At 45.5% G+C, this 20,393-nt stretch overlaps 1 protein-coding gene across 1 annotated transcript in view; it reads right to left on the bottom strand.

The window, feature by feature from the left end:
• ADGRE1 (adhesion G protein-coupled receptor E1) overlaps positions 1-20,393 on the bottom strand; it is a 55,123-nt gene that overhangs the window by 24,153 nt on the left and 10,577 nt on the right. The window contains exons 3-12 of the mRNA XM_032883782.1: positions 17,006-17,152; positions 14,361-14,516; positions 14,125-14,244; positions 12,855-13,001; positions 10,546-10,695; positions 8,641-8,781; positions 8,418-8,555; positions 7,191-7,279; positions 5,696-5,779; positions 738-915 (exon numbers count right to left, since the gene is read on the bottom strand). Of these exons, the coding sequence (XP_032739673.1) occupies positions 738-915; positions 5,696-5,779; positions 7,191-7,279; positions 8,418-8,555; positions 8,641-8,781; positions 10,546-10,695; positions 12,855-13,001; positions 14,125-14,244; positions 14,361-14,516; positions 17,006-17,152 (1,350 nt within the window). The remainder of the gene's footprint in view (positions 1-737; positions 916-5,695; positions 5,780-7,190; positions 7,280-8,417; positions 8,556-8,640; positions 8,782-10,545; positions 10,696-12,854; positions 13,002-14,124; positions 14,245-14,360; positions 14,517-17,005; positions 17,153-20,393) is intronic.

Below are 20,393 nucleotides of genomic sequence, written 5' to 3'. Positions count from 1 at the left end.
AACCCAGCAGACTGGACCAGGGCTCTGTCACTCACCAGCTGTGCCAAACGGAACAGTAAAATTACCCTCTGAGCCGCAGGTTTCTCACCTGTGGCACGACCATAACTACAGGAGTCTTCATGAAAACAAAATAGGTAAAGGAACCGGAGGTTTTCTTTTTAAAATATAAGCCAGATCATGCCATGCCTGTTCTCAGACTCTCCAATTCTGTGCCCCGCCCCCAATCTTCCTTCAGATGAAATCCTGAGTCCCTACATTCGTCTGCGAAATCCACCTCTCCCCTCCGTTTCTGACCCCTTCTCCTGCAGGCTCTACTTCCCTTTGGCCACGCTGGCCTCTCCACTGTTCCTTGAACTCACCAAATACGAACACGGCTCCCTTCCCATGTAAGCTAGGAAGGTCCCTCCCACGTCTGACCCTCTCAAACCAACTTAGCCCAGCTGTATTTTTCTTCATAGCACTTTCCTCATCTCATATACTGGCTGCATTTACTGTGGGACTCAGCACGGTTGAGAACAGAGAACACACTCCAAACCCTATCTGGCCACACTCTGAACTCAGTGTCAGCCACTCCGTAAATGGGAGATGTTGTTCATATCCTTGGACTGGCTCTGTGACTTCTGTGACTTCAGAGGTTTGAAACCACTGGGGAAATGGGATATAGGAAAGTGGTGGAGAATCACATCGCCCAGAGCCCCGCTTCAAGCCAGCGCCCGGGTGTAACCTTGCCCTGTTACCTAAGTGTTCAGTCCGAACACTCTGACTGACATTGGCCGAGGGGTTCAGGAAAGCTGCCAGCATGCTGCTTTTCACACTCTCCAGGACCACAGTGGCCAGAGCGGAGGTCTCTTCTTTGGTGAAGTTGGACCATGTGGACGTTTGCTTGAGCACAGAGGCAAGGCTCTCAGCTGTACTCTGCAAGGAAAAGTGTTTGCATGCTGTGCACGCTCTCCCTCTTCCCAGACCCCTGGAACAGCAGCCGTTCCCTCTCCCTCCTCCTCCCTCTCTCTCCCTTCCACTCTCTCCTTCTTTTCTCTCTTCCTCCTTCTCCCTCTTTCCCTCTCTCTCTGGCCTCTCTCTTTCCCTTCTCTCTCTCCTCAAGAGAGTGTGTGACAGTCTAGACCAATGAAGAATTAAAAAGGCATCTACTCAGCTTCTTTTTCCTGATCCCAAAGGCCTCCCTGGGATGCAAAGTGGTGTAGCCTTATATTTTTAAAGATTTTATTTATTTATTTGACAGGGAGAGAGACAGCTAGAGAGGGAACACAAGCAGGGGGAGCAGCAGGAAAAGAGGGAGAAAAAGGCTCCCCACTGAGCAGGGAGCCCAACATGGGACTCGATCCCAGGACCCCAGGATCATGACCTGAGCTGAAGGCAGATGCTCAATCAACTGAGCCACCTGGGTGCCCTGGCGTAGCCTTTAAATGAGCACCTGGAATAACATCGCGTGCACATAGCTCTGACCCAGTGATTTCTCTTCCCGGAATTAATCCTTCCAGAAATGCTTAAAAATTCTATGTATATATATATACACACACACACATACACACATTGTATATATACAATGTGTATCTATATATATACACACTGAAATACATTGTATATATATACATATATACATACACTGAAATACATGTATATATACATATATACATAAAAATTATATATATATAATGTATATAGTATCTCATTTCACTGAGAAAACAAGTACTTTCATTAAAATGGTTATACTTATGATATTACTGTTTCTGGCACATAGACATAAAAAGTAATCAATACTTACTATAAACCAGGTATTGTGTCTTATGTATGTTCATTTTAGGAAGATATCTGTGAAGTGGAGACTATTGTGTCCATTTTTGTATGGGGAGACAGGACACACATCTAGGAGGTGGCAGAACTAAGACTTGAACCTTGGCAGGCTGGTATCGGAGGCTGAATCCTTCTAGTAGGTGTTCACTGAATGGCTTCAGTGTGTGTGTGTGTGTGTGTGTGTGTGGCATTCACAGAGTGGAAGGGTATGGAAAGATACACATCCAAATGTTAACCATTGGATGTTCCTCCATTGATTATGTCTATGATCAATGTTCCTCCATTGATTATGTCTATGGCGGAATAAAGGAAAGAATAGCGATAACAATATTAATATTAATGTTGATACGATTCCGTTTACTGATTGTCAGTAAGTTGACTTCTACAATGTGACTCTGACCCCAACAAAACAAAAATATGAAAAAGACTCGCGACTTAATAAATACGAAGAAGAAATTAATTGACTCCAGACAGATGGGGAAGGAAATTAACTGAAATCCTGGTAGGAATACCAATTTCTATTTATCCAAACTGGGCAGTAGAAACATGAAAAGAGGGGCATCTGGGTGGCTCTGTCGGTTAAGGATCCAACTCTTGATACGTCTCAGTTCATGACCTCAGGGTCATGGGGTCCACCCCTGCATTGGGCTCCACACTCAGTAGGGAGTCTGCTTGAGATTTTTGTCTGTCTCCTCAGGCCCTCCCCCAGCTCTCTCTCTCTCACACACAATCTCTAAAATTAATAAATAAATCTTTTTTAAAAACATGAAAAGAATTTCAGTAAAAACTGGATGACGGTACAACTTGAAAGTTGTTCCTTCTGGAGAAACAGGACGCGCTGAGTTCTGTAACCATATCCCAATTGCAAAGCATGAGTGTAAAGATCCTCCCCACCAATGCCGAGAAAAATCTCAGGTAGAATCATCCTGCAAAAATGTGGTCCTCAATGGACCCTGGGGAGGGTATGTGCTATCGTGAGCGCTGTGAAGTGTGTAAACCTGGCGATTCACAGACCTGTACCCCTGGGGCAAATAATACATTATATGTTAATAAAAATATTTTTAAAAATCTTATAAATAAAAAGTTTTTGTGGGCTTTGAATCCGTTTAAAAAAAAATGCGGTCCTCAATTCTGTGGCTGAGGAAACCTCATTAAACTCCCTTTGAAATGTGAGATCTATTCTAAGCTGGGAACACTGTTTAATTTCCTTGGGGAGGTAAAAAAAAAAATCAGTAGGCAAACTTAGACTCCATGGGGTTAACACTCTTGTGTTCACTTTAGATAGTTTTGTGATCTTCGGCATAATCTGGAAAACTTTTTTTTTTTTAAGATTTTATTTATTTATTTGACAGACAGAGATCACAAGCAGGCAGAGAGGCAGGCAGAGAGAGAGGAAGGGAAGCAGGCTCCCTGCCAAACAGAGAGCCCGAAGGGGGACTCAATCCCAGGACCCTGAGATCATGACCTGAGCTGAAAGTAGAGGCTTAATCCACTGAGCCACCGATGGCGTCCCCGGAAAATGGTTTTGAAAGGGTTTGGAACAATTCAACACGTTAGAGAAGCTAACTGATTGACTACGGGATTTCACTGCCCAAAGGGATTAGATGTGTGATAAATGTGTATTCAATATGAACACTGCAAGAGAACACAGCTGTTGATAAATGGTTTTGAACATTTAAAACATCTGAATTAGTACATTTATACATTTGATTTATGTATTTATGTATTTGATACATTGGATATATGAATCCCTTGAAAGCATATGACTTTGCCTTTTAGGTTAGTAAATCTTCCTCATTAGGTATTTGAAATTTGGAGGGAAATAAGAATATTCATAAGCATAGTATAAAATGAAGGGAACAGGGGCGCCTGGGTGGCTCAGTGGGTTAAAGCCTCTGCCTTCAGCTCAGGTCATGATCCCAGCGTCCTGGGATCGAGCCCCACATTGGGCTCTCTGCTCAGCGGGGAGCTTGCTTCCCCCTTTCCCTCTGCCTGCCTCTCTGCCTTCTTGTGATCTCTCTCTGTCAAATAAATAAATAAGATCTTTAAAAAATAAATAAAATGGAGGGAACCTAATTAAATTTGTAAAAAATGATTCATCTATGGAAATTTAATCTGAAAACCCTATGAGTTAATGTACACTTGATGAATAAATATGTTTTGCCAATAAATCAATAATATATTATTAATTAATTTAAATAGTTTGTTATTATTTAAAATTTAAAATTTAAAATCAAATTACAAATGCAAGTACTATTCTGATTTTGGTACAAAACCAACCAAATTTATTGATAAACTAAAAACAGCTTTGAGTCCAACTTGAAGTCTTAAGAAAAACTAGGTTTTAAAACCTACCATTGTAATCCCATCTCTAGGTATTTACCCTGGAGAAATGAAAAATAAGGGCCACACACTGCCCCCACCGCACAGACACACAGACATGCAAACTGTGTGTGAATGTTTACAGCAGCTCTCCTGATTATTACCCAAAGCTGAGGTGCGGTCAGGGGAAGGAGAAGATGTTGGTCTCGTGGAAACAGCTCAGATGTCCTTCCCAGATGAATGGCTAAACCGTGGTACCTCCATAAAGCAGGCTAGTACTCGGCCATAAAAAGGAATGAAGCACCCATGTGTGTTTCACTGGGCATTAACCTTGAAAATGTTACCCTCAGAGTAAGAAGCCAGACACAAAAGACCACATCTTGTAGGACTCCTTTTTTACAACATACCCAGAACAGGTACGTCTACCAAGTCAGAAACCACACTGGTGGTTGCCAGGGGCTGGGGGGAGGGAGGGATGAGGACCAGCTGCTTTGGGGGTACAAGTTTCCTTTTGGGGGGATGGAGGTGGTGGTTACACAATGCTGTGACTGTAGACGATGTCACTAACAGTTATACAAAAGTAAGAATTGGAAAAAAAAATAGAATTGGAACTATTGATCACAACCTTGATGAATCTCAAAGGCATTATGCTGAGTGATAGAAGCCACATCCTGGGGCGCCTGGGTGGTTCAGAAAGTGAGACGTCTGCCTTCAGCTCAGGTCATGATCCAGGGGCCTGGAATCAAGCCTCACCTGGGCCTCCCTGCTCAGCAGGGAGCCTGCTTCTCCCTCTCCCTCTGCTTCTTCCTCTCCTTCTGCCTCTCTCCCCTGCTCATGCTCTTTCTCTCTCTCTCTTTCTCTCTCCCTCCCCAAATAAATAAATAAAAATCCCTAAAAGAAAGAAAGAAAGAGGGAGGCAGAGAGCGAGAAAGAAAGAAAGAAAGAAAGAAAGAGAGAGAGAAAGAGGAAGGAAGGGGCCACATCCCGTATGATTCTATTTATATACTATTCTTGAAAAGACAAGACTCTAATGACAAAAATTTACTGGGGCTGGTGGTGGAGGGAGGATCTGACAATAAAGGGGAAGCCCCTGGGGTGCCTGGGTGACTCAGTCGCTAACCGTCTATCTCCTGCTCAGGTCATGATCCCAGGGTCCTAGGATCAAGCCCCGCATCAGGCTTCCTGCTCAGCAGGAAACCTGCTTCTCCCTCTCCCACTCCCCCTGCGTGTGTTCCCTCTCTCACTGTGTCTCTCTGTCAAATAAATAAAAATAAAATCTTTTAAAAAAAAGGGGCAGGAAGCCCCAGGGAGAGTTTGGGAAGGAAAAGGAACTGCTCCATATTCTGATGGCCGTGGTGATTACACAGATCTATTTAAGTAATAAAACTCATAAAACTGGACAGAGAAGGGCAACCTGACTGCATGCTACATTTTAAAACCTTATAACTGTAATAAATTACAGGATAACTTGGCCCATTAATTATAAAGAGGACTTTCTGTACCCCATGTGTCCCCCAAGATGTCTGAAGCTCAAACCCGATTACGAAGACTTTCTTGTTACCTTCAGAGAGACCTCGGCTGTCCTGTTTTCGCAGGCATCGTCCAGAACACTGAAGGTGGCATTCATTAATGTGCAGAAGGAACCCTGTGCCCCAGAGGAAGAGCACGAGTGAGCACTGACCAGTTGATGCCCCAGCATGCGAAGCACCCACTGGCCACCCAGTCCACCATAAGGGTGGTCCTAAACTCCTAAGGTGTCTGAAGGCTCTAGAATTCTCAGGAAAACAGAAACTCACCATTTGAGCAGAACTGGAGCCACGGAAGCTTTCTCTTCAATGAATAAAAGAAACAAATGCAAAGAAACAGCAAAACTACTTGGGGGGGGTGGTCAAAGATGGGGGAATGTATGAAAAAAAAAATCCAGTGGTCCAAATCGATTATGATTCAGCCACAAAGAGGAATAAAGCATTGACACCTGCTATAATGTGGATGAGCCTTGGAAACATCATACTCAGTGAGAGAAGCATGCACACACCAAAAACCACGTACTGTATGATTACATTTGTATGAAATATGCAGAATAGACCAATGGATGGACACAGAGAGCATATCAGTGTCTACCAGGGGCCAGTTCCTCCAGGGGGCACTGGAGGACAATGTTGGGGATACAGTTTCCTTTGAGGGGATGAAAATGTTTGAGGGCTAGAAGTGATGATTGCACACCATTGTAGTATATTAATTGCACTGCAACAAAATTTATGATGTACTCTATGCTGGCTAGATGAACACTTAAAAAACTTTTTAAATAAAAAATAAAGTGTTGGAATGGTGACGTTTTAGGTGTATCTCACCACACTCTTTTCAAAAAACAACAGCAATGGTCCCAAGTGCATGGGAATTCCCAAGCTAATTTATAAGCTCATCTTGAAAATTGTGACATCAATTCCTAAAGATGCTCGTGGAGGCTCGAGTTTCTGGAACAACTTCATTGGAGAATCAGGACATCCAAATTCCTCTTTGCCTGGCCCAGGGGCTGTGCATCACCCCTCCCACATCATACAGACACAGCACCAGCACCCTCACAGGTAATGAGACTCCAACATCCTTTCTTCTTTTAGTGAAAGAACTCCCAAGTTTTAGATAGGCAAATATCCTCCCTTCTCAGCTTTCCTTAAAGCCAGATATAAACAGAAGTGATACTGGGTTATACTCTTAAAGAGAAGAACTATGCCTTTCACTTTGCCCTCCCTGCTGCCCACCAGCTGAAATGCAGACATGATGGCAGGGGCTGGAGCAGCCATCTTGGGCCACAGAGTGGGAGGCTTGTGTTGATGATGGCAGAGCATTTAAGGAGCCATCCCATCAACTCTCCACAGCTGACCCTCAGATTGTTTACAAGGAAGAAATAAACTGTTATACAATTTAGGTCACCATTATTTTGGCCTTTGTTGAAACTGCGAAACAACATCCCACCTGAGTGGCTTCTAGGGACCTTCTAGGAACTTCTAGAAGTTCTTCTAGGAAACTCAAGAGCTAGGAACCTTAAAAATACTTACATATTCAGGCCCCACTGCTGCTCCCACTTGGCAGAGCTGGACTTGTTCATTGTTGGGTATCACATCTTCTTTACACTTGAAGGGAGTCCCTAGGAAGAAAACAAAAGCAACCAAGTTAAAACTCAAACACAGCAAGCTATGATTAAAAGTCAAGTCTGATTTCATGATCCCCTGCTTCAAATCCATCCATTACCAGATTATATGACAGCCACACATTGAAACATCAGGGACTCTGAGAAGCAGGAGACTGAGTGGAAAGAGCAGGTTGGCAAAGACCACCCAGCTCATGAGGCCAATTTTATAATACTCCAAAAGCAAACAAAACTAAGGGACATATTGTTTAGGGATGCATACATGGGAGGCAATTTTTTTAAAGTAGGGGAATTATAAACACAAATTTCCAAATAGTCCCCTCTGGGAGGACTAAGGGAGATCTAATGGGGAAGGAGCATATAGAAAACACAATGGCACTGATGATATTCTAGCTCTCATGTTGGCGAGGACCCTGAATGTGTTCCTTTTATTATTATACTTCATTGCCTCCAGGTAAGCTACCTCTATTTTTAATGTATCAAGTCATCCACAATTTCAAAAAATTTAAACCATTCACTTCCCTATCGTTTTCAGGAGGAAAAAAAAATCTCCAAAATTCCTCACAGGCTCACCAGTTCCTGCAGGATCTGACCTCTGCCCACCTCCTCAGGTGCACCTAATGCCATTTCCCCTGGTCCTGACTCTGTGTTAGCCTCAGGGCCTTTGCACATGCCATAACCCATCACACTGAGCTCTCCACTTTTCATCTAGATAATTCCTACCCTTCCATCAAACTTCAACTTAAATGTCACTTGCCCAGAGTATATAAAATCTCATTACTCACTCTGAATCATACTATGATTTTTGGGGGAGTCACACTCATTGTTCTTATTAAATAATAATGTGTGAGCTCTCTACTTCCTTCCCTAGACTATAAACTACATGAAGGCAAATATCATGTCCATCACATACAGGACTGAATCATCAATGACTAGTGCAGGGGCCTGTTTGACTAATAGATGTTCCAAGAATAATTTATTGAATGAGTAATCAATGAGTGAATGAATACCTTGGAAAAGAGAGAATTGTAGATGAGGTAAAGGTAAGAGGAAGATCCAGAGTTTGAGTAGCTTGAGGATTTCACAACCAAACCAAGACAGATTCCATTGCCAAGAGACACAAAGAGATGATTACTTTTGCAGCTGAAGTTCAAGGAGCCTTCAGGATTGCGTTGAAAGCCTCCAATGCAGCTACAGCTGTAGGAGCCCAAGGCATTGGTGCAGACAGAATTGGGGCCACATGGTGATGGATCTTGGGAGCATTCATCAATATCTGCAAAGAACTTGAGAATATCAAACAACCCAGAAGAACCAGGAGATACTTCTTTCCAGGGATGTACAGCAAACCCTCTTCTCACCTCTACAATGGACTCCTTGTTCTGTGAAGCTCAGCTGTCCATTACTTGGTGCAAAGCCAGGAGAGCAGGTGCAAAAGTAGCTCCCAGGGGTGTTGGTGCACATTGCGTTGGAAGGGCACATATGGAGGCACTCATCAACATCTATAGTGTAGAGAACGGGCATGAGGCAGAGTTGGCTAGCAATCCTACAAAAGTCGTGCTTCCAATGCATAGAGTTATCCCTAAAAAATGGTAGCCCAAGCAGGGACTACATTCCCCAGAACCCTCTGTGTCTAGGTGGGGCCATGTGACCAGTTTTCATGTTCAGAATAGGAGCAGATATGACATTTGTCACTTCTGGGCCAAGGTGGTTGCAAAGTGTGTGTGCTTTCTCTCTTTCCCACCACTGGCTGAAACAGGGATTCCAAAGCCATAAGCAATATGAGAACCAACAGATGCAAGAAAATGGTGTGGAGAAAAGCTGACCACTGGCCAGGTATGTCTATATTGGATAGTAATGAGAGTAAGAAATTTCTGTTAGTGTTAAGCTGGTGATTCTCAGCTGAGGGCAGTGTGTCCCCTCTACCCCCTGCCAGGGGACACTGGGCATTGACAGACACATTTAAGTGTCTGCTAGGTGAACACTCATCAGAAATAGGACATATGGGGGGCGCCTGGGTGGCTCAGTTGGTTAAGTGTCTGCCTTCAGCTCAGGTCATGATCCTAGGGTCTTGGGATGGAGCCCCGCATCCAGCTCCAGGCTTAGCTGGGAGCCTGCTTCTCCCTCTACCTCTCCCCTCTACCTCTACCTCTCCCCTCTACCTCTACCTCTCCCTCTACCTCTCTACCTCTACCTCTCCCTCTCCCTCTACCTCTCCCCTCCACTTGTACTCTCTCTCTCTCTCAAATAAATAAAATCTTTTTTAAAAAAGGAAATAGTGCCCACAGCAACTCTATGTGCAACTAATGAATTGTTGAACACTACATCAAAAACTAATGATGTACTACATGTTGGCTAACTGAACATCATCATCATCAACAGAAATAGCTCTTAAAAAATAGCACAAGTAGAATTTACATCTTGCATATGCAGCAGGACTAGCTGCATGGTTTTCGAAATTGTTTTGGTTGAGGAACCAACCGTTCCTTCATGCAAAGTGAAAATTACTGAGTAGGTAAAACAATTAAGAACAGTGATAGTCTGAGTGTCAAGAGGTCCTGAGAAGATGCCTAGCAGCCTAGAATGCTGTACAAGTTACTCTCTATGGTCCCTCTCAGATTTGCCTCTCTGCTGTTCTCCCTCCAGCAACATCAGCAGCTGGTGAAGATCAGTGAATGAAAAGAAGAACATTGTTAATGAAAAGAAGCACATATTTGCCCTGGGAAGGGGGGGAAGTTCAAAGAACACAAGACATGTTCTTTAGTGGAGTAGATCCTCCAAAGATGGTCGCCATCAGTGCCTCTGTTTCCTGTGTGCAGGTCTTGTTTCCCCAGTGAGATGGGGAGTTAATTTCCCCTTTGTTGGCAACTAGCCTGGCCCCGGGACGTTGGCTGGGAGAATGTGGCAGAAGCAGGGTTCTGGGACTTCAAGCCCAGGTCTTACAAGATCCCAATTTTTGCTTCATTCCCCTTGCAGCTTCCCTTCCTGGAAACTAGCTGCCATGCTCTGAGGAAGCCCAAGAATCCACAAGGATGGGCCCACGAGGGAAACTGAGGGGCCCAGCTGAGCTCCCAGCCAGACACCAGCACCAACTACGAGCCACATAAGTGAGTCCGTTTGGGACCTGGCAGCCATCCTAGTGACCCGGAAAAACCATTCGGTCAACCCACAGAATCACGAGCAAGCACAGAGCCTTGTTTGTAAGCCCTAGTTTTCAGGGTGGTTTGCCATTGGCAGAAAGCACCCGGCATGCCTGCGAGCATTACCTACACATCTGAAATCCTCCGAATTTTCAGGGGTCCAAACAGCAGGTGAAAAGAACCCAGGCAGGCAGGAGCAATTGTATTTTCCCAGGGTGTTGATACAGATGGAATCCAGGCCGCAAAGAGTTGAGTTCCTGGCACATTCATCCGCATCTAGGCAGGAAACCAGTCTAAGTCAAAGGATGAAGGATGCCTAGGGCCTGGCAGAGCACAACCCCACCCAGACCGGAGCCAGTGAAGCTCCTGGGCTCTGCTCGCACCCTCCTAAACGCTGTGGAAAGGAAGGGCAAAGAGGCAGGTCTGTGACTCACACAGAACTCCTGCTGAGGCTCTGCGGCACGGGATAAAAATCCAAACTCCTCATCAGAACACAGGAGACCCCAAGAGTCTGGTCCCACGGAAGCTCATTGAGCTTATCTTTCGTGTCTAATCCCCTGGTAATTCCTGAACCCGATTCGCTGGTTACCTGTAGGTTCATGAAGCCTTATTCTCTACTCCCTCAGCCTGGAACTCACTGGCCTCACTCTTTCTTTCATAAATCTCAATTCCTTTCCAAGGAATCACTATGTTATCAACAACAATGATTAAGAAGTGTCTGAGTAGGGGGTGGAGGGCACAGACAGCCTGGGCTCGAAGTCTGGCTCTGTCCCTATAGTCTGTGTGTTACTGGGAGCTGTGCACTGAATGATTGACCACCCTGCACACCGAATTCTTATGTGAAAGCCCTAACACTCTGTGGTGTTTGGACATGGGGCCTTTGTAAAATAATGAGGTTAAGAGGAGATCTTAAGATGGCATCGATGCCCTTCAAAGAAGAGGAAGAGACACCAGAGCTCAGTGAGGACGCAGCATGAACGTGGTCATCAAGAAGCCAGGAAGAAAGCCCTCTCTGACAGACCATGATCTCAGACTTCCAGCCTCCAGAAGAGAGACAAAATAAATCTAGTTGTTGAACCCGCCCCATCTGCGGCATTTTGTTCGGGCAGCCCAGAGCTGACTAATGCGTGGACAAGATAATTCTGCTCTGTGCATCTCAGCACCATCATCTGTCAGTTGGGGATAGGGACAATACTCACCCCACTGGGTTGTTTGGAGCATTAAATAAGGTGATGTCTGTGAAAGCCTCAGAAAAGAGCCTGGAGGATAGCAAGTCTGAGCTAAATATTTGCTAACTAAAATAAAAAATTAGCTGGGGACATGTTGAGATTTTTGTGACAGGTGCTGAGGGAGATCCTACACGCACCTGCTCAAGGAATGCTGCCGGCAGCCCCGTGAGGTGCACACCAACAGTATTTCCATCTTCCAGATAAGGAAGCTGAGGCTTCACGGTTATCGCACAGCCTGTGAAAGGCACACCCAGGATTTAAAATCAGGCTCTGTCTGCTTCTGGACTTGTTAGAGGACCGCTTTCCAGGCTGTCATGAGTCAGAGTCTGGGAATTTGGGGGTTACGTCGATGCCGGCCCTAGACAAGCTCCCACCCTGGGTTGCTGGAGGTGGCAGCCTCACATGAAGGCAGAATAGCATGATGGTTACAGCACAGGGTGTGCAGTCACACTCAGCATCATTCGGATCCGGACTCCCCTGCTTCCTATCTATTTGACTGCGGGAGACTGTTCCAGCACAATGGAGGTTCAGTTTCCTCATCTGTACAATGGGTATAAAATATACGGACACCATCAGGTTGTTAGGAAGACAGTGAGCACGTGAGTGGAAAAGGACTGACTCCTTTTCTGAATCCCAGCCTCCATACCTGCTATTTCCTCCTCCTGGAACACCCTTCCCCAGATACCCAGTACCTCACTCCCTCACACCCTACATCTTTTCTCAGATATCAGCTTCTCAGCATAGCCTTTTCTTACCACCCTATTCGATGGAGACCCCCATCCTCAGTACTCCCTGTCCACTTTCCTGCCTTCTTTATCTCCTTCATCTATTCCTGGCACACTCTATGTTCATGATTTCAATTGCCATCTATCTCCCCCAACACTGGATGATGAATTCCAGGAGAGCAAATAATTTTGCCTCTGTTGGTCAGTGCTGTAGCTACAGTCCCTAGAATAGTGCCCAGCATACAGAAGGTGCTCATGAAGTATTTGCTGATGAGTGAACGAGTGAGGGAAGGAAGGAAGGAAGGAAGGAAGGAAGGAAGGAAGGAAGGAAGGAAGGAAGGAAGGAAGGAGTGGTTATGGGCTTCAGCTTAGCAGGGAAGGGCTTTGAGCTCAGTCCAGACTCATTCAGACCCTTCCCCTACCAGGGCTGTCTTGGCCAACGGACTTGGATCTTGTTCCCCAACAGATCTCTCTCACCTACCTTCACATGTCCCTCCTGGGCCCTGGATGTTCCTGTTGCCACTGCTAGATTCAAACCCTAGGTTGCAGACACAAGAGTAGCTTCCAGGACTGTTGTGGCAGGTCGCATGCTCTGGGCAAATTCCGGGATCAGCACATTCATCCACATCTGATCAGTGGAAATGAAAACCCAAGTCAAAATGGATAAAGAAATGAGAACAGGAGTCAGAAAACAGACTTGCCGTGCATGTTCTCCCCTTCCCCCTCATCTCCCTTGCAGTTGGGCATGGCCGTGAGAATTAATTCTGGTCCAATGTATGTAAGAGGAGAGTGGTAAATAGCTCCAAAGAGTAATGACCATAGACATGGCCATCCTTCCTTACTCTCCCCCTGCCTACACCATGGGGTGCAGACGGTGCCGTGCAATGTGACTTTTTGCCACTCCTCTTTAAGCTGTGGAGCTTGTGTCCCCACTCCTTGAATCTAGCTGGCCTATGACTTTCGCTGGCCAAAAGAATGTGGCAGAAGTGATTTGGTGCCAGTTCCATATGTAGACTTCTAGAAAAGTTCTTTGCTTCTGCTCATTCTTTGGGATCCTTGCTTCCTCCGTATGAACAAGCACTAGACTCACCTAACAAGAATGAGAGACAAAGTAGAAGAAAGATGAAACATCCCAGATCATCCCCCTGGCATGCTAGGCAGCCCAGCTGAGATGAGCAAAGCTGACCCTCAGCTGACCACAGATACATAAGAAGCCCAACAGAGACCCAAGGAACTGACAGGCAGAGCCCAACCTAAACTTCCAATGCACAAAATAGAAAGCCAAATAGATGGTGTTAGTTTCTAGCCACTGGCTTTCAGACGGATTTGTTACTCAGCTTAGCTAACTGCTACAAGTGGATCAGAAAAATCAGAGAGGACTTCAAATATCTCTCAGTCCAAGCCAAGGGGATGTGATAAGGGCTTGATCACTCCATGCCTTGCTTGACAGGGTCACCCTCCCTCCAAATGAGCATGGAGAACAGTAGTACTGCACCACACCCACGAAGACAGAGCCCTTGCATCTCGTGAGAACATTCTGGCTACAGTTTGGAGAATGGATTTGAGGGTCAAGACTTGAGGGAGGAAAGCCCAGTGAGGAGCCTGGTAAAATAGCAGGGAAACCCAGATCGAGGATAGGAAGAATGGAGAGATTTAAGACATATTTAACAGGTAAATTCCCCAATATGATGACTGATTTAATATGGAGGTGTGGTGAGGAGGGCGTCTAGGGTACAACAGGTTCTCTATACCTTCACAGGCAGAGTTGTGAGAGAGGAATCCACTCTGGCAGCTGCAATCGTAGCTTCCCAAGGAGTTGACACACTCTGCATGCTCTGGGCAGATGCCACTGGAGAGGCACTCGTTGATGTCTGAGGAGCAGTAGAGGAGAGTGGGCAGACCGAAGATGGTGTGTCTAATGTGAGGGACACATGTATCCAACTCAAGTGATCACTTTTCACCACAGACCCATGCCAGAAAGCATTACCTGTGCAGGAGAAATGACCTGGATTTCCCGGGATCCAGTCATTTCCAGTGGGAGAAGAGAAACCAGGGATACAGCTGCACTTGTACCTCCCCAGAAGGTTTCTGCAGACTGAGTGGGGACCACATTTTGAGGAGCTTTGAGAACATTCATCTATATCTGGACACAGAAAGAGTTGGAGTTACAAATTTGCCTCATCTTGTGTAGCAGATTGTATTTTCAAAGATGGCAGAAATGATGTCTTCCATGCCATATGCCCTTCATTCTATGTGAATTTGTATTCCTTCTGGAAAGCAGTGGGGTCTTTATTCCCTCCCCTTGGATCTAAGCATGCTGTTAACGTGAGGGTGGTGATTCTAAGTCATAAAGACACCATACATTCCCTCTTCGTTCTCTTGGAACTTGACCACCATACTGTGAGGAAGCCCAAGCAGCCATGAAAAAAGCAGCTCACCAGGTGAAGACCCAAGACCCCCAGCCCACAGCCCTGGTGCAGCAGCCAGCTGGAGGCCAGCACCAGCTACCAGCCATGTGAGTGTGCTCTCTTTAAAGTGGACCCTCTATCCCCCACTGGAGCCAACTCAACTGACACTGCATGGAACAGAGACAAGCCACACTCATCAAACTCAACCCAGATGACAGAGACATTCATGAACAGAATAAATGGTTGCCCTTATTTTGATGTACTAAATTTGCAGGTGTTCTGCTACCCAGCAGTAGACTGTAAAATAACAATTTAGGACACCTGGGTGGCTCAGTCAGTAAGTGGCTGCCTTTGGCTCAGGTCATGATCCTAGAGTCTTGGGATCAAGTCCCACATTGGGATCTCTGCTCAGCAGGGAGCCTATTTCTGTGTCTGGTTGCCACTGCCCCTGCTTGTGTGTATTCTCTCTCTCTCTCTCTCTCTGACAAATAAATAAATAAATGTCTTTTTTTTAAAAAAAGAATAATTTGCAAAGCCACATAGAACAATTTACTCATTTGAGGACCCATAAAATTGTCCAGTTGTGATACCATGGTGTGGTCCAGCAAAAGTTTCCTTCAGCCCTGATCTGCCAAGTCATCCTAAACCCTTGCTATATACTTGTCATGCAAATACAGCTTCAAGGCAAGTCTCTTACAGCCCCTCCCAGAAAACTATGCCCTTCCTAGGCAGAAATCTGGAGCTTCCCCTGTACATCAAGATCAGACCACAGGAATGTTCATCACGCCTTTATCTAATGCAGTAAAACATTAGAAACAACCAATTAAGGCTGATTAAATCTGTAGTTGACATAAAGAAGGAGGTAACATGTTCCTTCATTCAACAAGTATCTATTGGATAATCACAAGATATCAGGCCCCATAGGAGGGTCAAAGACATAAAGGAGATGAAATCCTTGCTGCAGTAGTCATAATTTTCTAGGTGGGGAATGTTGGTTTCAACCCAAATTTTGAAACCAGGGCCCATCAGGACTATTGAAGCTTACCAAATAACCCACGAACTGTAACCCAAAGGTAAAGAAAGATTTGGGAACACTCTGAGTACTACAACAATAGAAATGAATTTTCTTTTTCAGAGCCCAGCAAAGTACTGCTCAGGGGTCAAATCAGTCTACCACCTGTTTGTATAAATAAAGTTTTGTTGGAACAAAACCACACCCATTCTTTCATGTATCGCCTATGGCTGCTTTCTCACTACAACTGGAGTATTAAGTAGTCATGAGAGAGATCATTCCGCTTGCAACCTCCAAAACATTTACTCTTTGGCCCCTTGCACAAAAGAGTTTGCCAACCCCTGGTCTTATTCAGAGGCACAGTCAGATCTTGACTGTCAAGGGGAGAACTGGGATCTAAGCATAAAAATACAAACAAAGAACTTTGCTCATTCTGGGGTTTATTTCAATTTATGCTACTTACATCGGCAGTACCTCTTGTACTGTTCCTAGCTCACTGCATACACATGACTGCATTTAATTTTCCCAACTATCTTTGAGGTGGGTAGTCTTATACACTCATTCTACAGATGGAAACATTGAGGCTTACAGAGGGTAAATATGTTCCCCAACACCTCACGACTAGGTGATGTGATTCAGAAACTGCTGTTAAAGTCGGAAAGATGTGGGTCAGGAGGTCAGTTCAACCGCATGACTGTGAATGAGTCATTCCAATGCCCCAAGCAGTTTCCTCCTCTGTATGGTAGAGATCATCATGGTAGAGATGCCTGAACTCAGATTAATGTAAAAATGCATAGAAAACCCTTCACAGGGGACCTGGCACTCAGTGAATGTTAGAAAGTCTTGTTTTCTGCATGGAGAGACAACCAAAAGGAGGTTACCCAAAAGGAAATCAGCGGTTATTTCTGGATATTGACAAACAACACGGTTTTTACTTTCATTTTCATCCTAAAGCTAGCTCTGAATTGTTGGAATGTTGAGTGAGAAGGAATCATTGTCATTATAGAAAAAGAAAGAAAACAATGATGTACTGTGTGTTGGATAATTGAATTTAAATTTTAAAAATTTGAGAAAGAAAAAAAGATTAAGGGAGGGAGAGGAGGAGAAAAAAATGTTTGGGAAAAAGTACCTACATCCACATCCACTACCCAGCCAGCTTCCACCTGATTTCCCTGTAATATGCTGGCGGGTTTTGAGGGGGTGCATACTTACCTTTGCATGTCACTCCTGGGCCCCTGAACTGTGTCAGTCCGTTGCTGGACAGAAAGCCTCGTTTGCAAGTGCAGTAGTAACTATCCAAAGTGTTGGTGCAGGTTGCATAGGCTGGGCACGTGGTGGTATCCAGACACTCATTCACATCTGGACAGTACAGAAGGAAGAGGTCAGGTTAGAGCCCCAGGGTGGGCTTAAAGGGGAGGCAGCATGAGAGCATGAAGAGGACTATTCTGGGCTGAACTGTGCCCCCCCCCAAAATATGCTGATGCCCTAAACCCTGGCCCCTGAGAATGCAACTTTATTTGGAAGTAGGGTCTTTGTAAATGTAGTTAAGACCTCAGCAAGGATAAGATCCTTCTGGAGTAGGATGTCCCTTAATCTGATATGATTGACGTCCTTACAAGAAGAGGAGAAGAGGCACAGAGACAGGCTCAGGGAGACCCCCATGTGGGCGACAGAGGCAGAGGCTGGAATGATGTGCTTCTAAACCAAAGAACCAAGGATTGCCGGCCACACCAGAACCAACTCTCCCTTGGAGCCGTCAGAGAAAGCATAGCCCAGCAGACACCTTGAATTCAGACTTCTGGCCCCCAGAGCAGTGAGAAAATAGATTTCTGTTCTTCTAAGCCCCCTAGTTAGTTGGCAACTGGTTACAACAGCCCTGGGAAACTGCTCAGTGCTGTCAAGGGGGAGCATCAGCACGGCCTGGGAGTTTGAGGGAAACACAACTTCTCAGGCCCCACCCCAGAACTGATAAACCAGAATCTGCATTTTAACAAGACCCTTGGGTGACCTGGGCACCCAGTAAAGTGTGGGATGCACTGACACGGACATTTGTTCATCCAAACGTGGTCCTCAGATCCATGACATCTGCCTCACCTGGGTCCCAGATCTGGGAAAAGCAGATGCTGAGTCTACAGGTCTAGGAAGGGGCCTGACATTCTGCATGTCTCACAAGCCCCAGAATGATGCTGATGCTGGTGGTCCCAAGACCACATCATGAGCATCATAACTCTAGACACAAGAGTCTGAGACTCAACATTTCAGCCTTTGGAGCACAGAAGACCTGGGTTAAATCTCCAGCAGCAAACCTCCAAGTGGAGAAGAGCAGCTATTCCCCCAGACCCATCTCCCCAGCTTCCTTTTAGTAACATGACCATCCAGTTAAAAACTGCATTCCCAGAATCTCCTGCAGCTAGACATGACCACATAGCTAAGTTCTGCCCAATGGGCACATGAAGAATTGATAAGCATACTGTTTGTTCATTCCCTTATCCCTGGGCTGGAACATGGACAGAGAGGGTTGATCTATCCTTCACCATGGGGATGATGGTTTGGGAAACCGCAGTGCTGAGGGATGGAGAGGCAACAAGCCGGGAGACACCTGGGAGCTGGGATGATCTGGCAGCCCCATCACCCTGTCCCATCTACAAGTTGAAGATGTACGAGGAGAAAAAGGATGAACTTCTAAGAAATAAATTTCCAAGTTGTTGTTTTGTTTCTGTGGAAACAGTCAAAACGACACCCTAGCCAGTCCAGCTCTGGGACCAGTGATTCCACCTCTCTGTACCACCGTTTACCTGTTTAGTCTTCACCCTCAGATCCAATGGGTCCCCAAGCCCTGTTGGTTCTCTGTCCAAGTAGCATTTGGCATCTACCTGCTTTTCTCCATCCCCATAGACCTTCCTCTGGATTCTACATCCTTAAATCCTCCATTGTCCCCTCCAATCTTTTCTCCACATAGTAGTCATCTCTGAATACAAATTTGATCATCTACCCCCACCCCTGCCTACAGTGCTCCTACACTGTACTGCCTACAGTGTCACACTCAGAATTAAAACCCAAACCACTTAACAGGACCCATGAGGCCCCAGTGACAAGACCCAACCACATCTTTAAGCCTCTCATCTCATGGTAGTTCCATTTCCAGACTTCCCACCTCAGGGCCCTGGCATATGCTATTCCCTTGACCTCTGCTTTGCCTGACCCATTCCTATTCATTCCTTAGGTCTTGCTTAACTGTCATTTCCTCCAAAAAGCCTCCCTTGATGCTCCCAAGGTTTCCTGAGCTCCTTCTCTATGACACCTACCATAATTACAGTTGCTCTATTATTTATACAATTAGCTTTTTTTAATTATTGTTTTGTTTATTTGACAGAGATCACAAGTAGGCAGAGAGGCAGGCAGAAAGAGAGAAGAGGAAGCAGGCTCCCTGCAGAGCAGAGAGCCTGATGCAGGGCTCGATCCCAGGACCCTGAGATCATGACCTGAGCTGAAGGCAGAGGCCCAACCCACTGAGCCACCCAGGCGCCCCACAATGAGCTTTTTAATGATCATTTCCCCCGCCACACTGTGAGCTCTAGAAAGACAAAGCCAGAGGTGGAGGCAGGCTTCTAGGTGCCTGGGAAGAGACTTATTTGATATTATCATTCCTGTGGTCATCAGAATAATGTCCCTTGGTAGATGACAACATCCTAATCCCCGGAACCTACGAATATGCTATGGTACGTGGCAAGGGAGCACTAAGGTTTCAGATGGAATTAAGATTGGCAATGAGCTGGCCATTTGTACCCCAATGTCCACAGCAGCAATGGCCACAGTTGCCAAACCGCGGAAAGAACCAAGATGACCTTCAACGGACAAATGGTTAAGGAAGATATGGTCCATATCCACTATGGAGTATTATGTCTCCATCAGAAAGGATGAATACCCAACTTTTGTATCAACATGGATGGGACTGCAGGAGATTATGCTGAGTGAAATAAATCAAGCAGAGAGAATCAATTATCATATGGTTTCATTTATTTGTGGAGCATAAGGAATAACGCAGAGGACATGGGGAGATGGAGAAGAGAAGGGAGTTGGGGGAAACCAGAGGGGGAGATGAACCATGAGAGACTGTGGACTCTGAGAAACAAGCTGAGGGTTTTTTTTGGGGGGGGGGATGGGTAAGCCTGGTGGTGGGTACTGAGGAGGGCACATATTGCATGGAGCACTGGGTGTGGTGCATAAACAATGAATTCTGGAACACTGAAAAGAAATTTAAAAAATAAAAAAAAAATTTTTTTTTAAAGATTGGCAATCAGCTGATCCCAAGATGAAGAGATTATTCTGGATTAACCAGATGGGGCCAATGTAATCACAAAGGTCCTTATAAACAGAAGGTGAAGCCAGCAGAGGCAAAGTGACACAACGTGAGAAAGACCTGGCCAGTCATTGCCAGCTTTGAAAGTGGAGGAGGAGGGACACAAGGCAAGGAATCCAGGAGGCCTCTAGAGGCTGGAAAAGGCAAAAAGACAGATTATCCTGCAGAACCTCTAGAAAAGAACGCAGCCCTGCAGACACCTTGATTTTAGCCCAATGGGACCTACTTTGGACCTCTGAT

Source organism: Lontra canadensis, unplaced genomic scaffold, assembly GCF_010015895.1.
Source record: "Lontra canadensis isolate GAN:19392208 unplaced genomic scaffold, GSC_riverotter_1.0 scaffold88, whole genome shotgun sequence".
Lineage (NCBI taxonomy): Eukaryota > Metazoa > Chordata > Mammalia > Carnivora > Mustelidae > Lontra > Lontra canadensis.
The sequence above is the reverse complement of the archived record's forward strand: the minus strand, read 5'-3'. Positions and strand labels throughout refer to the sequence as shown.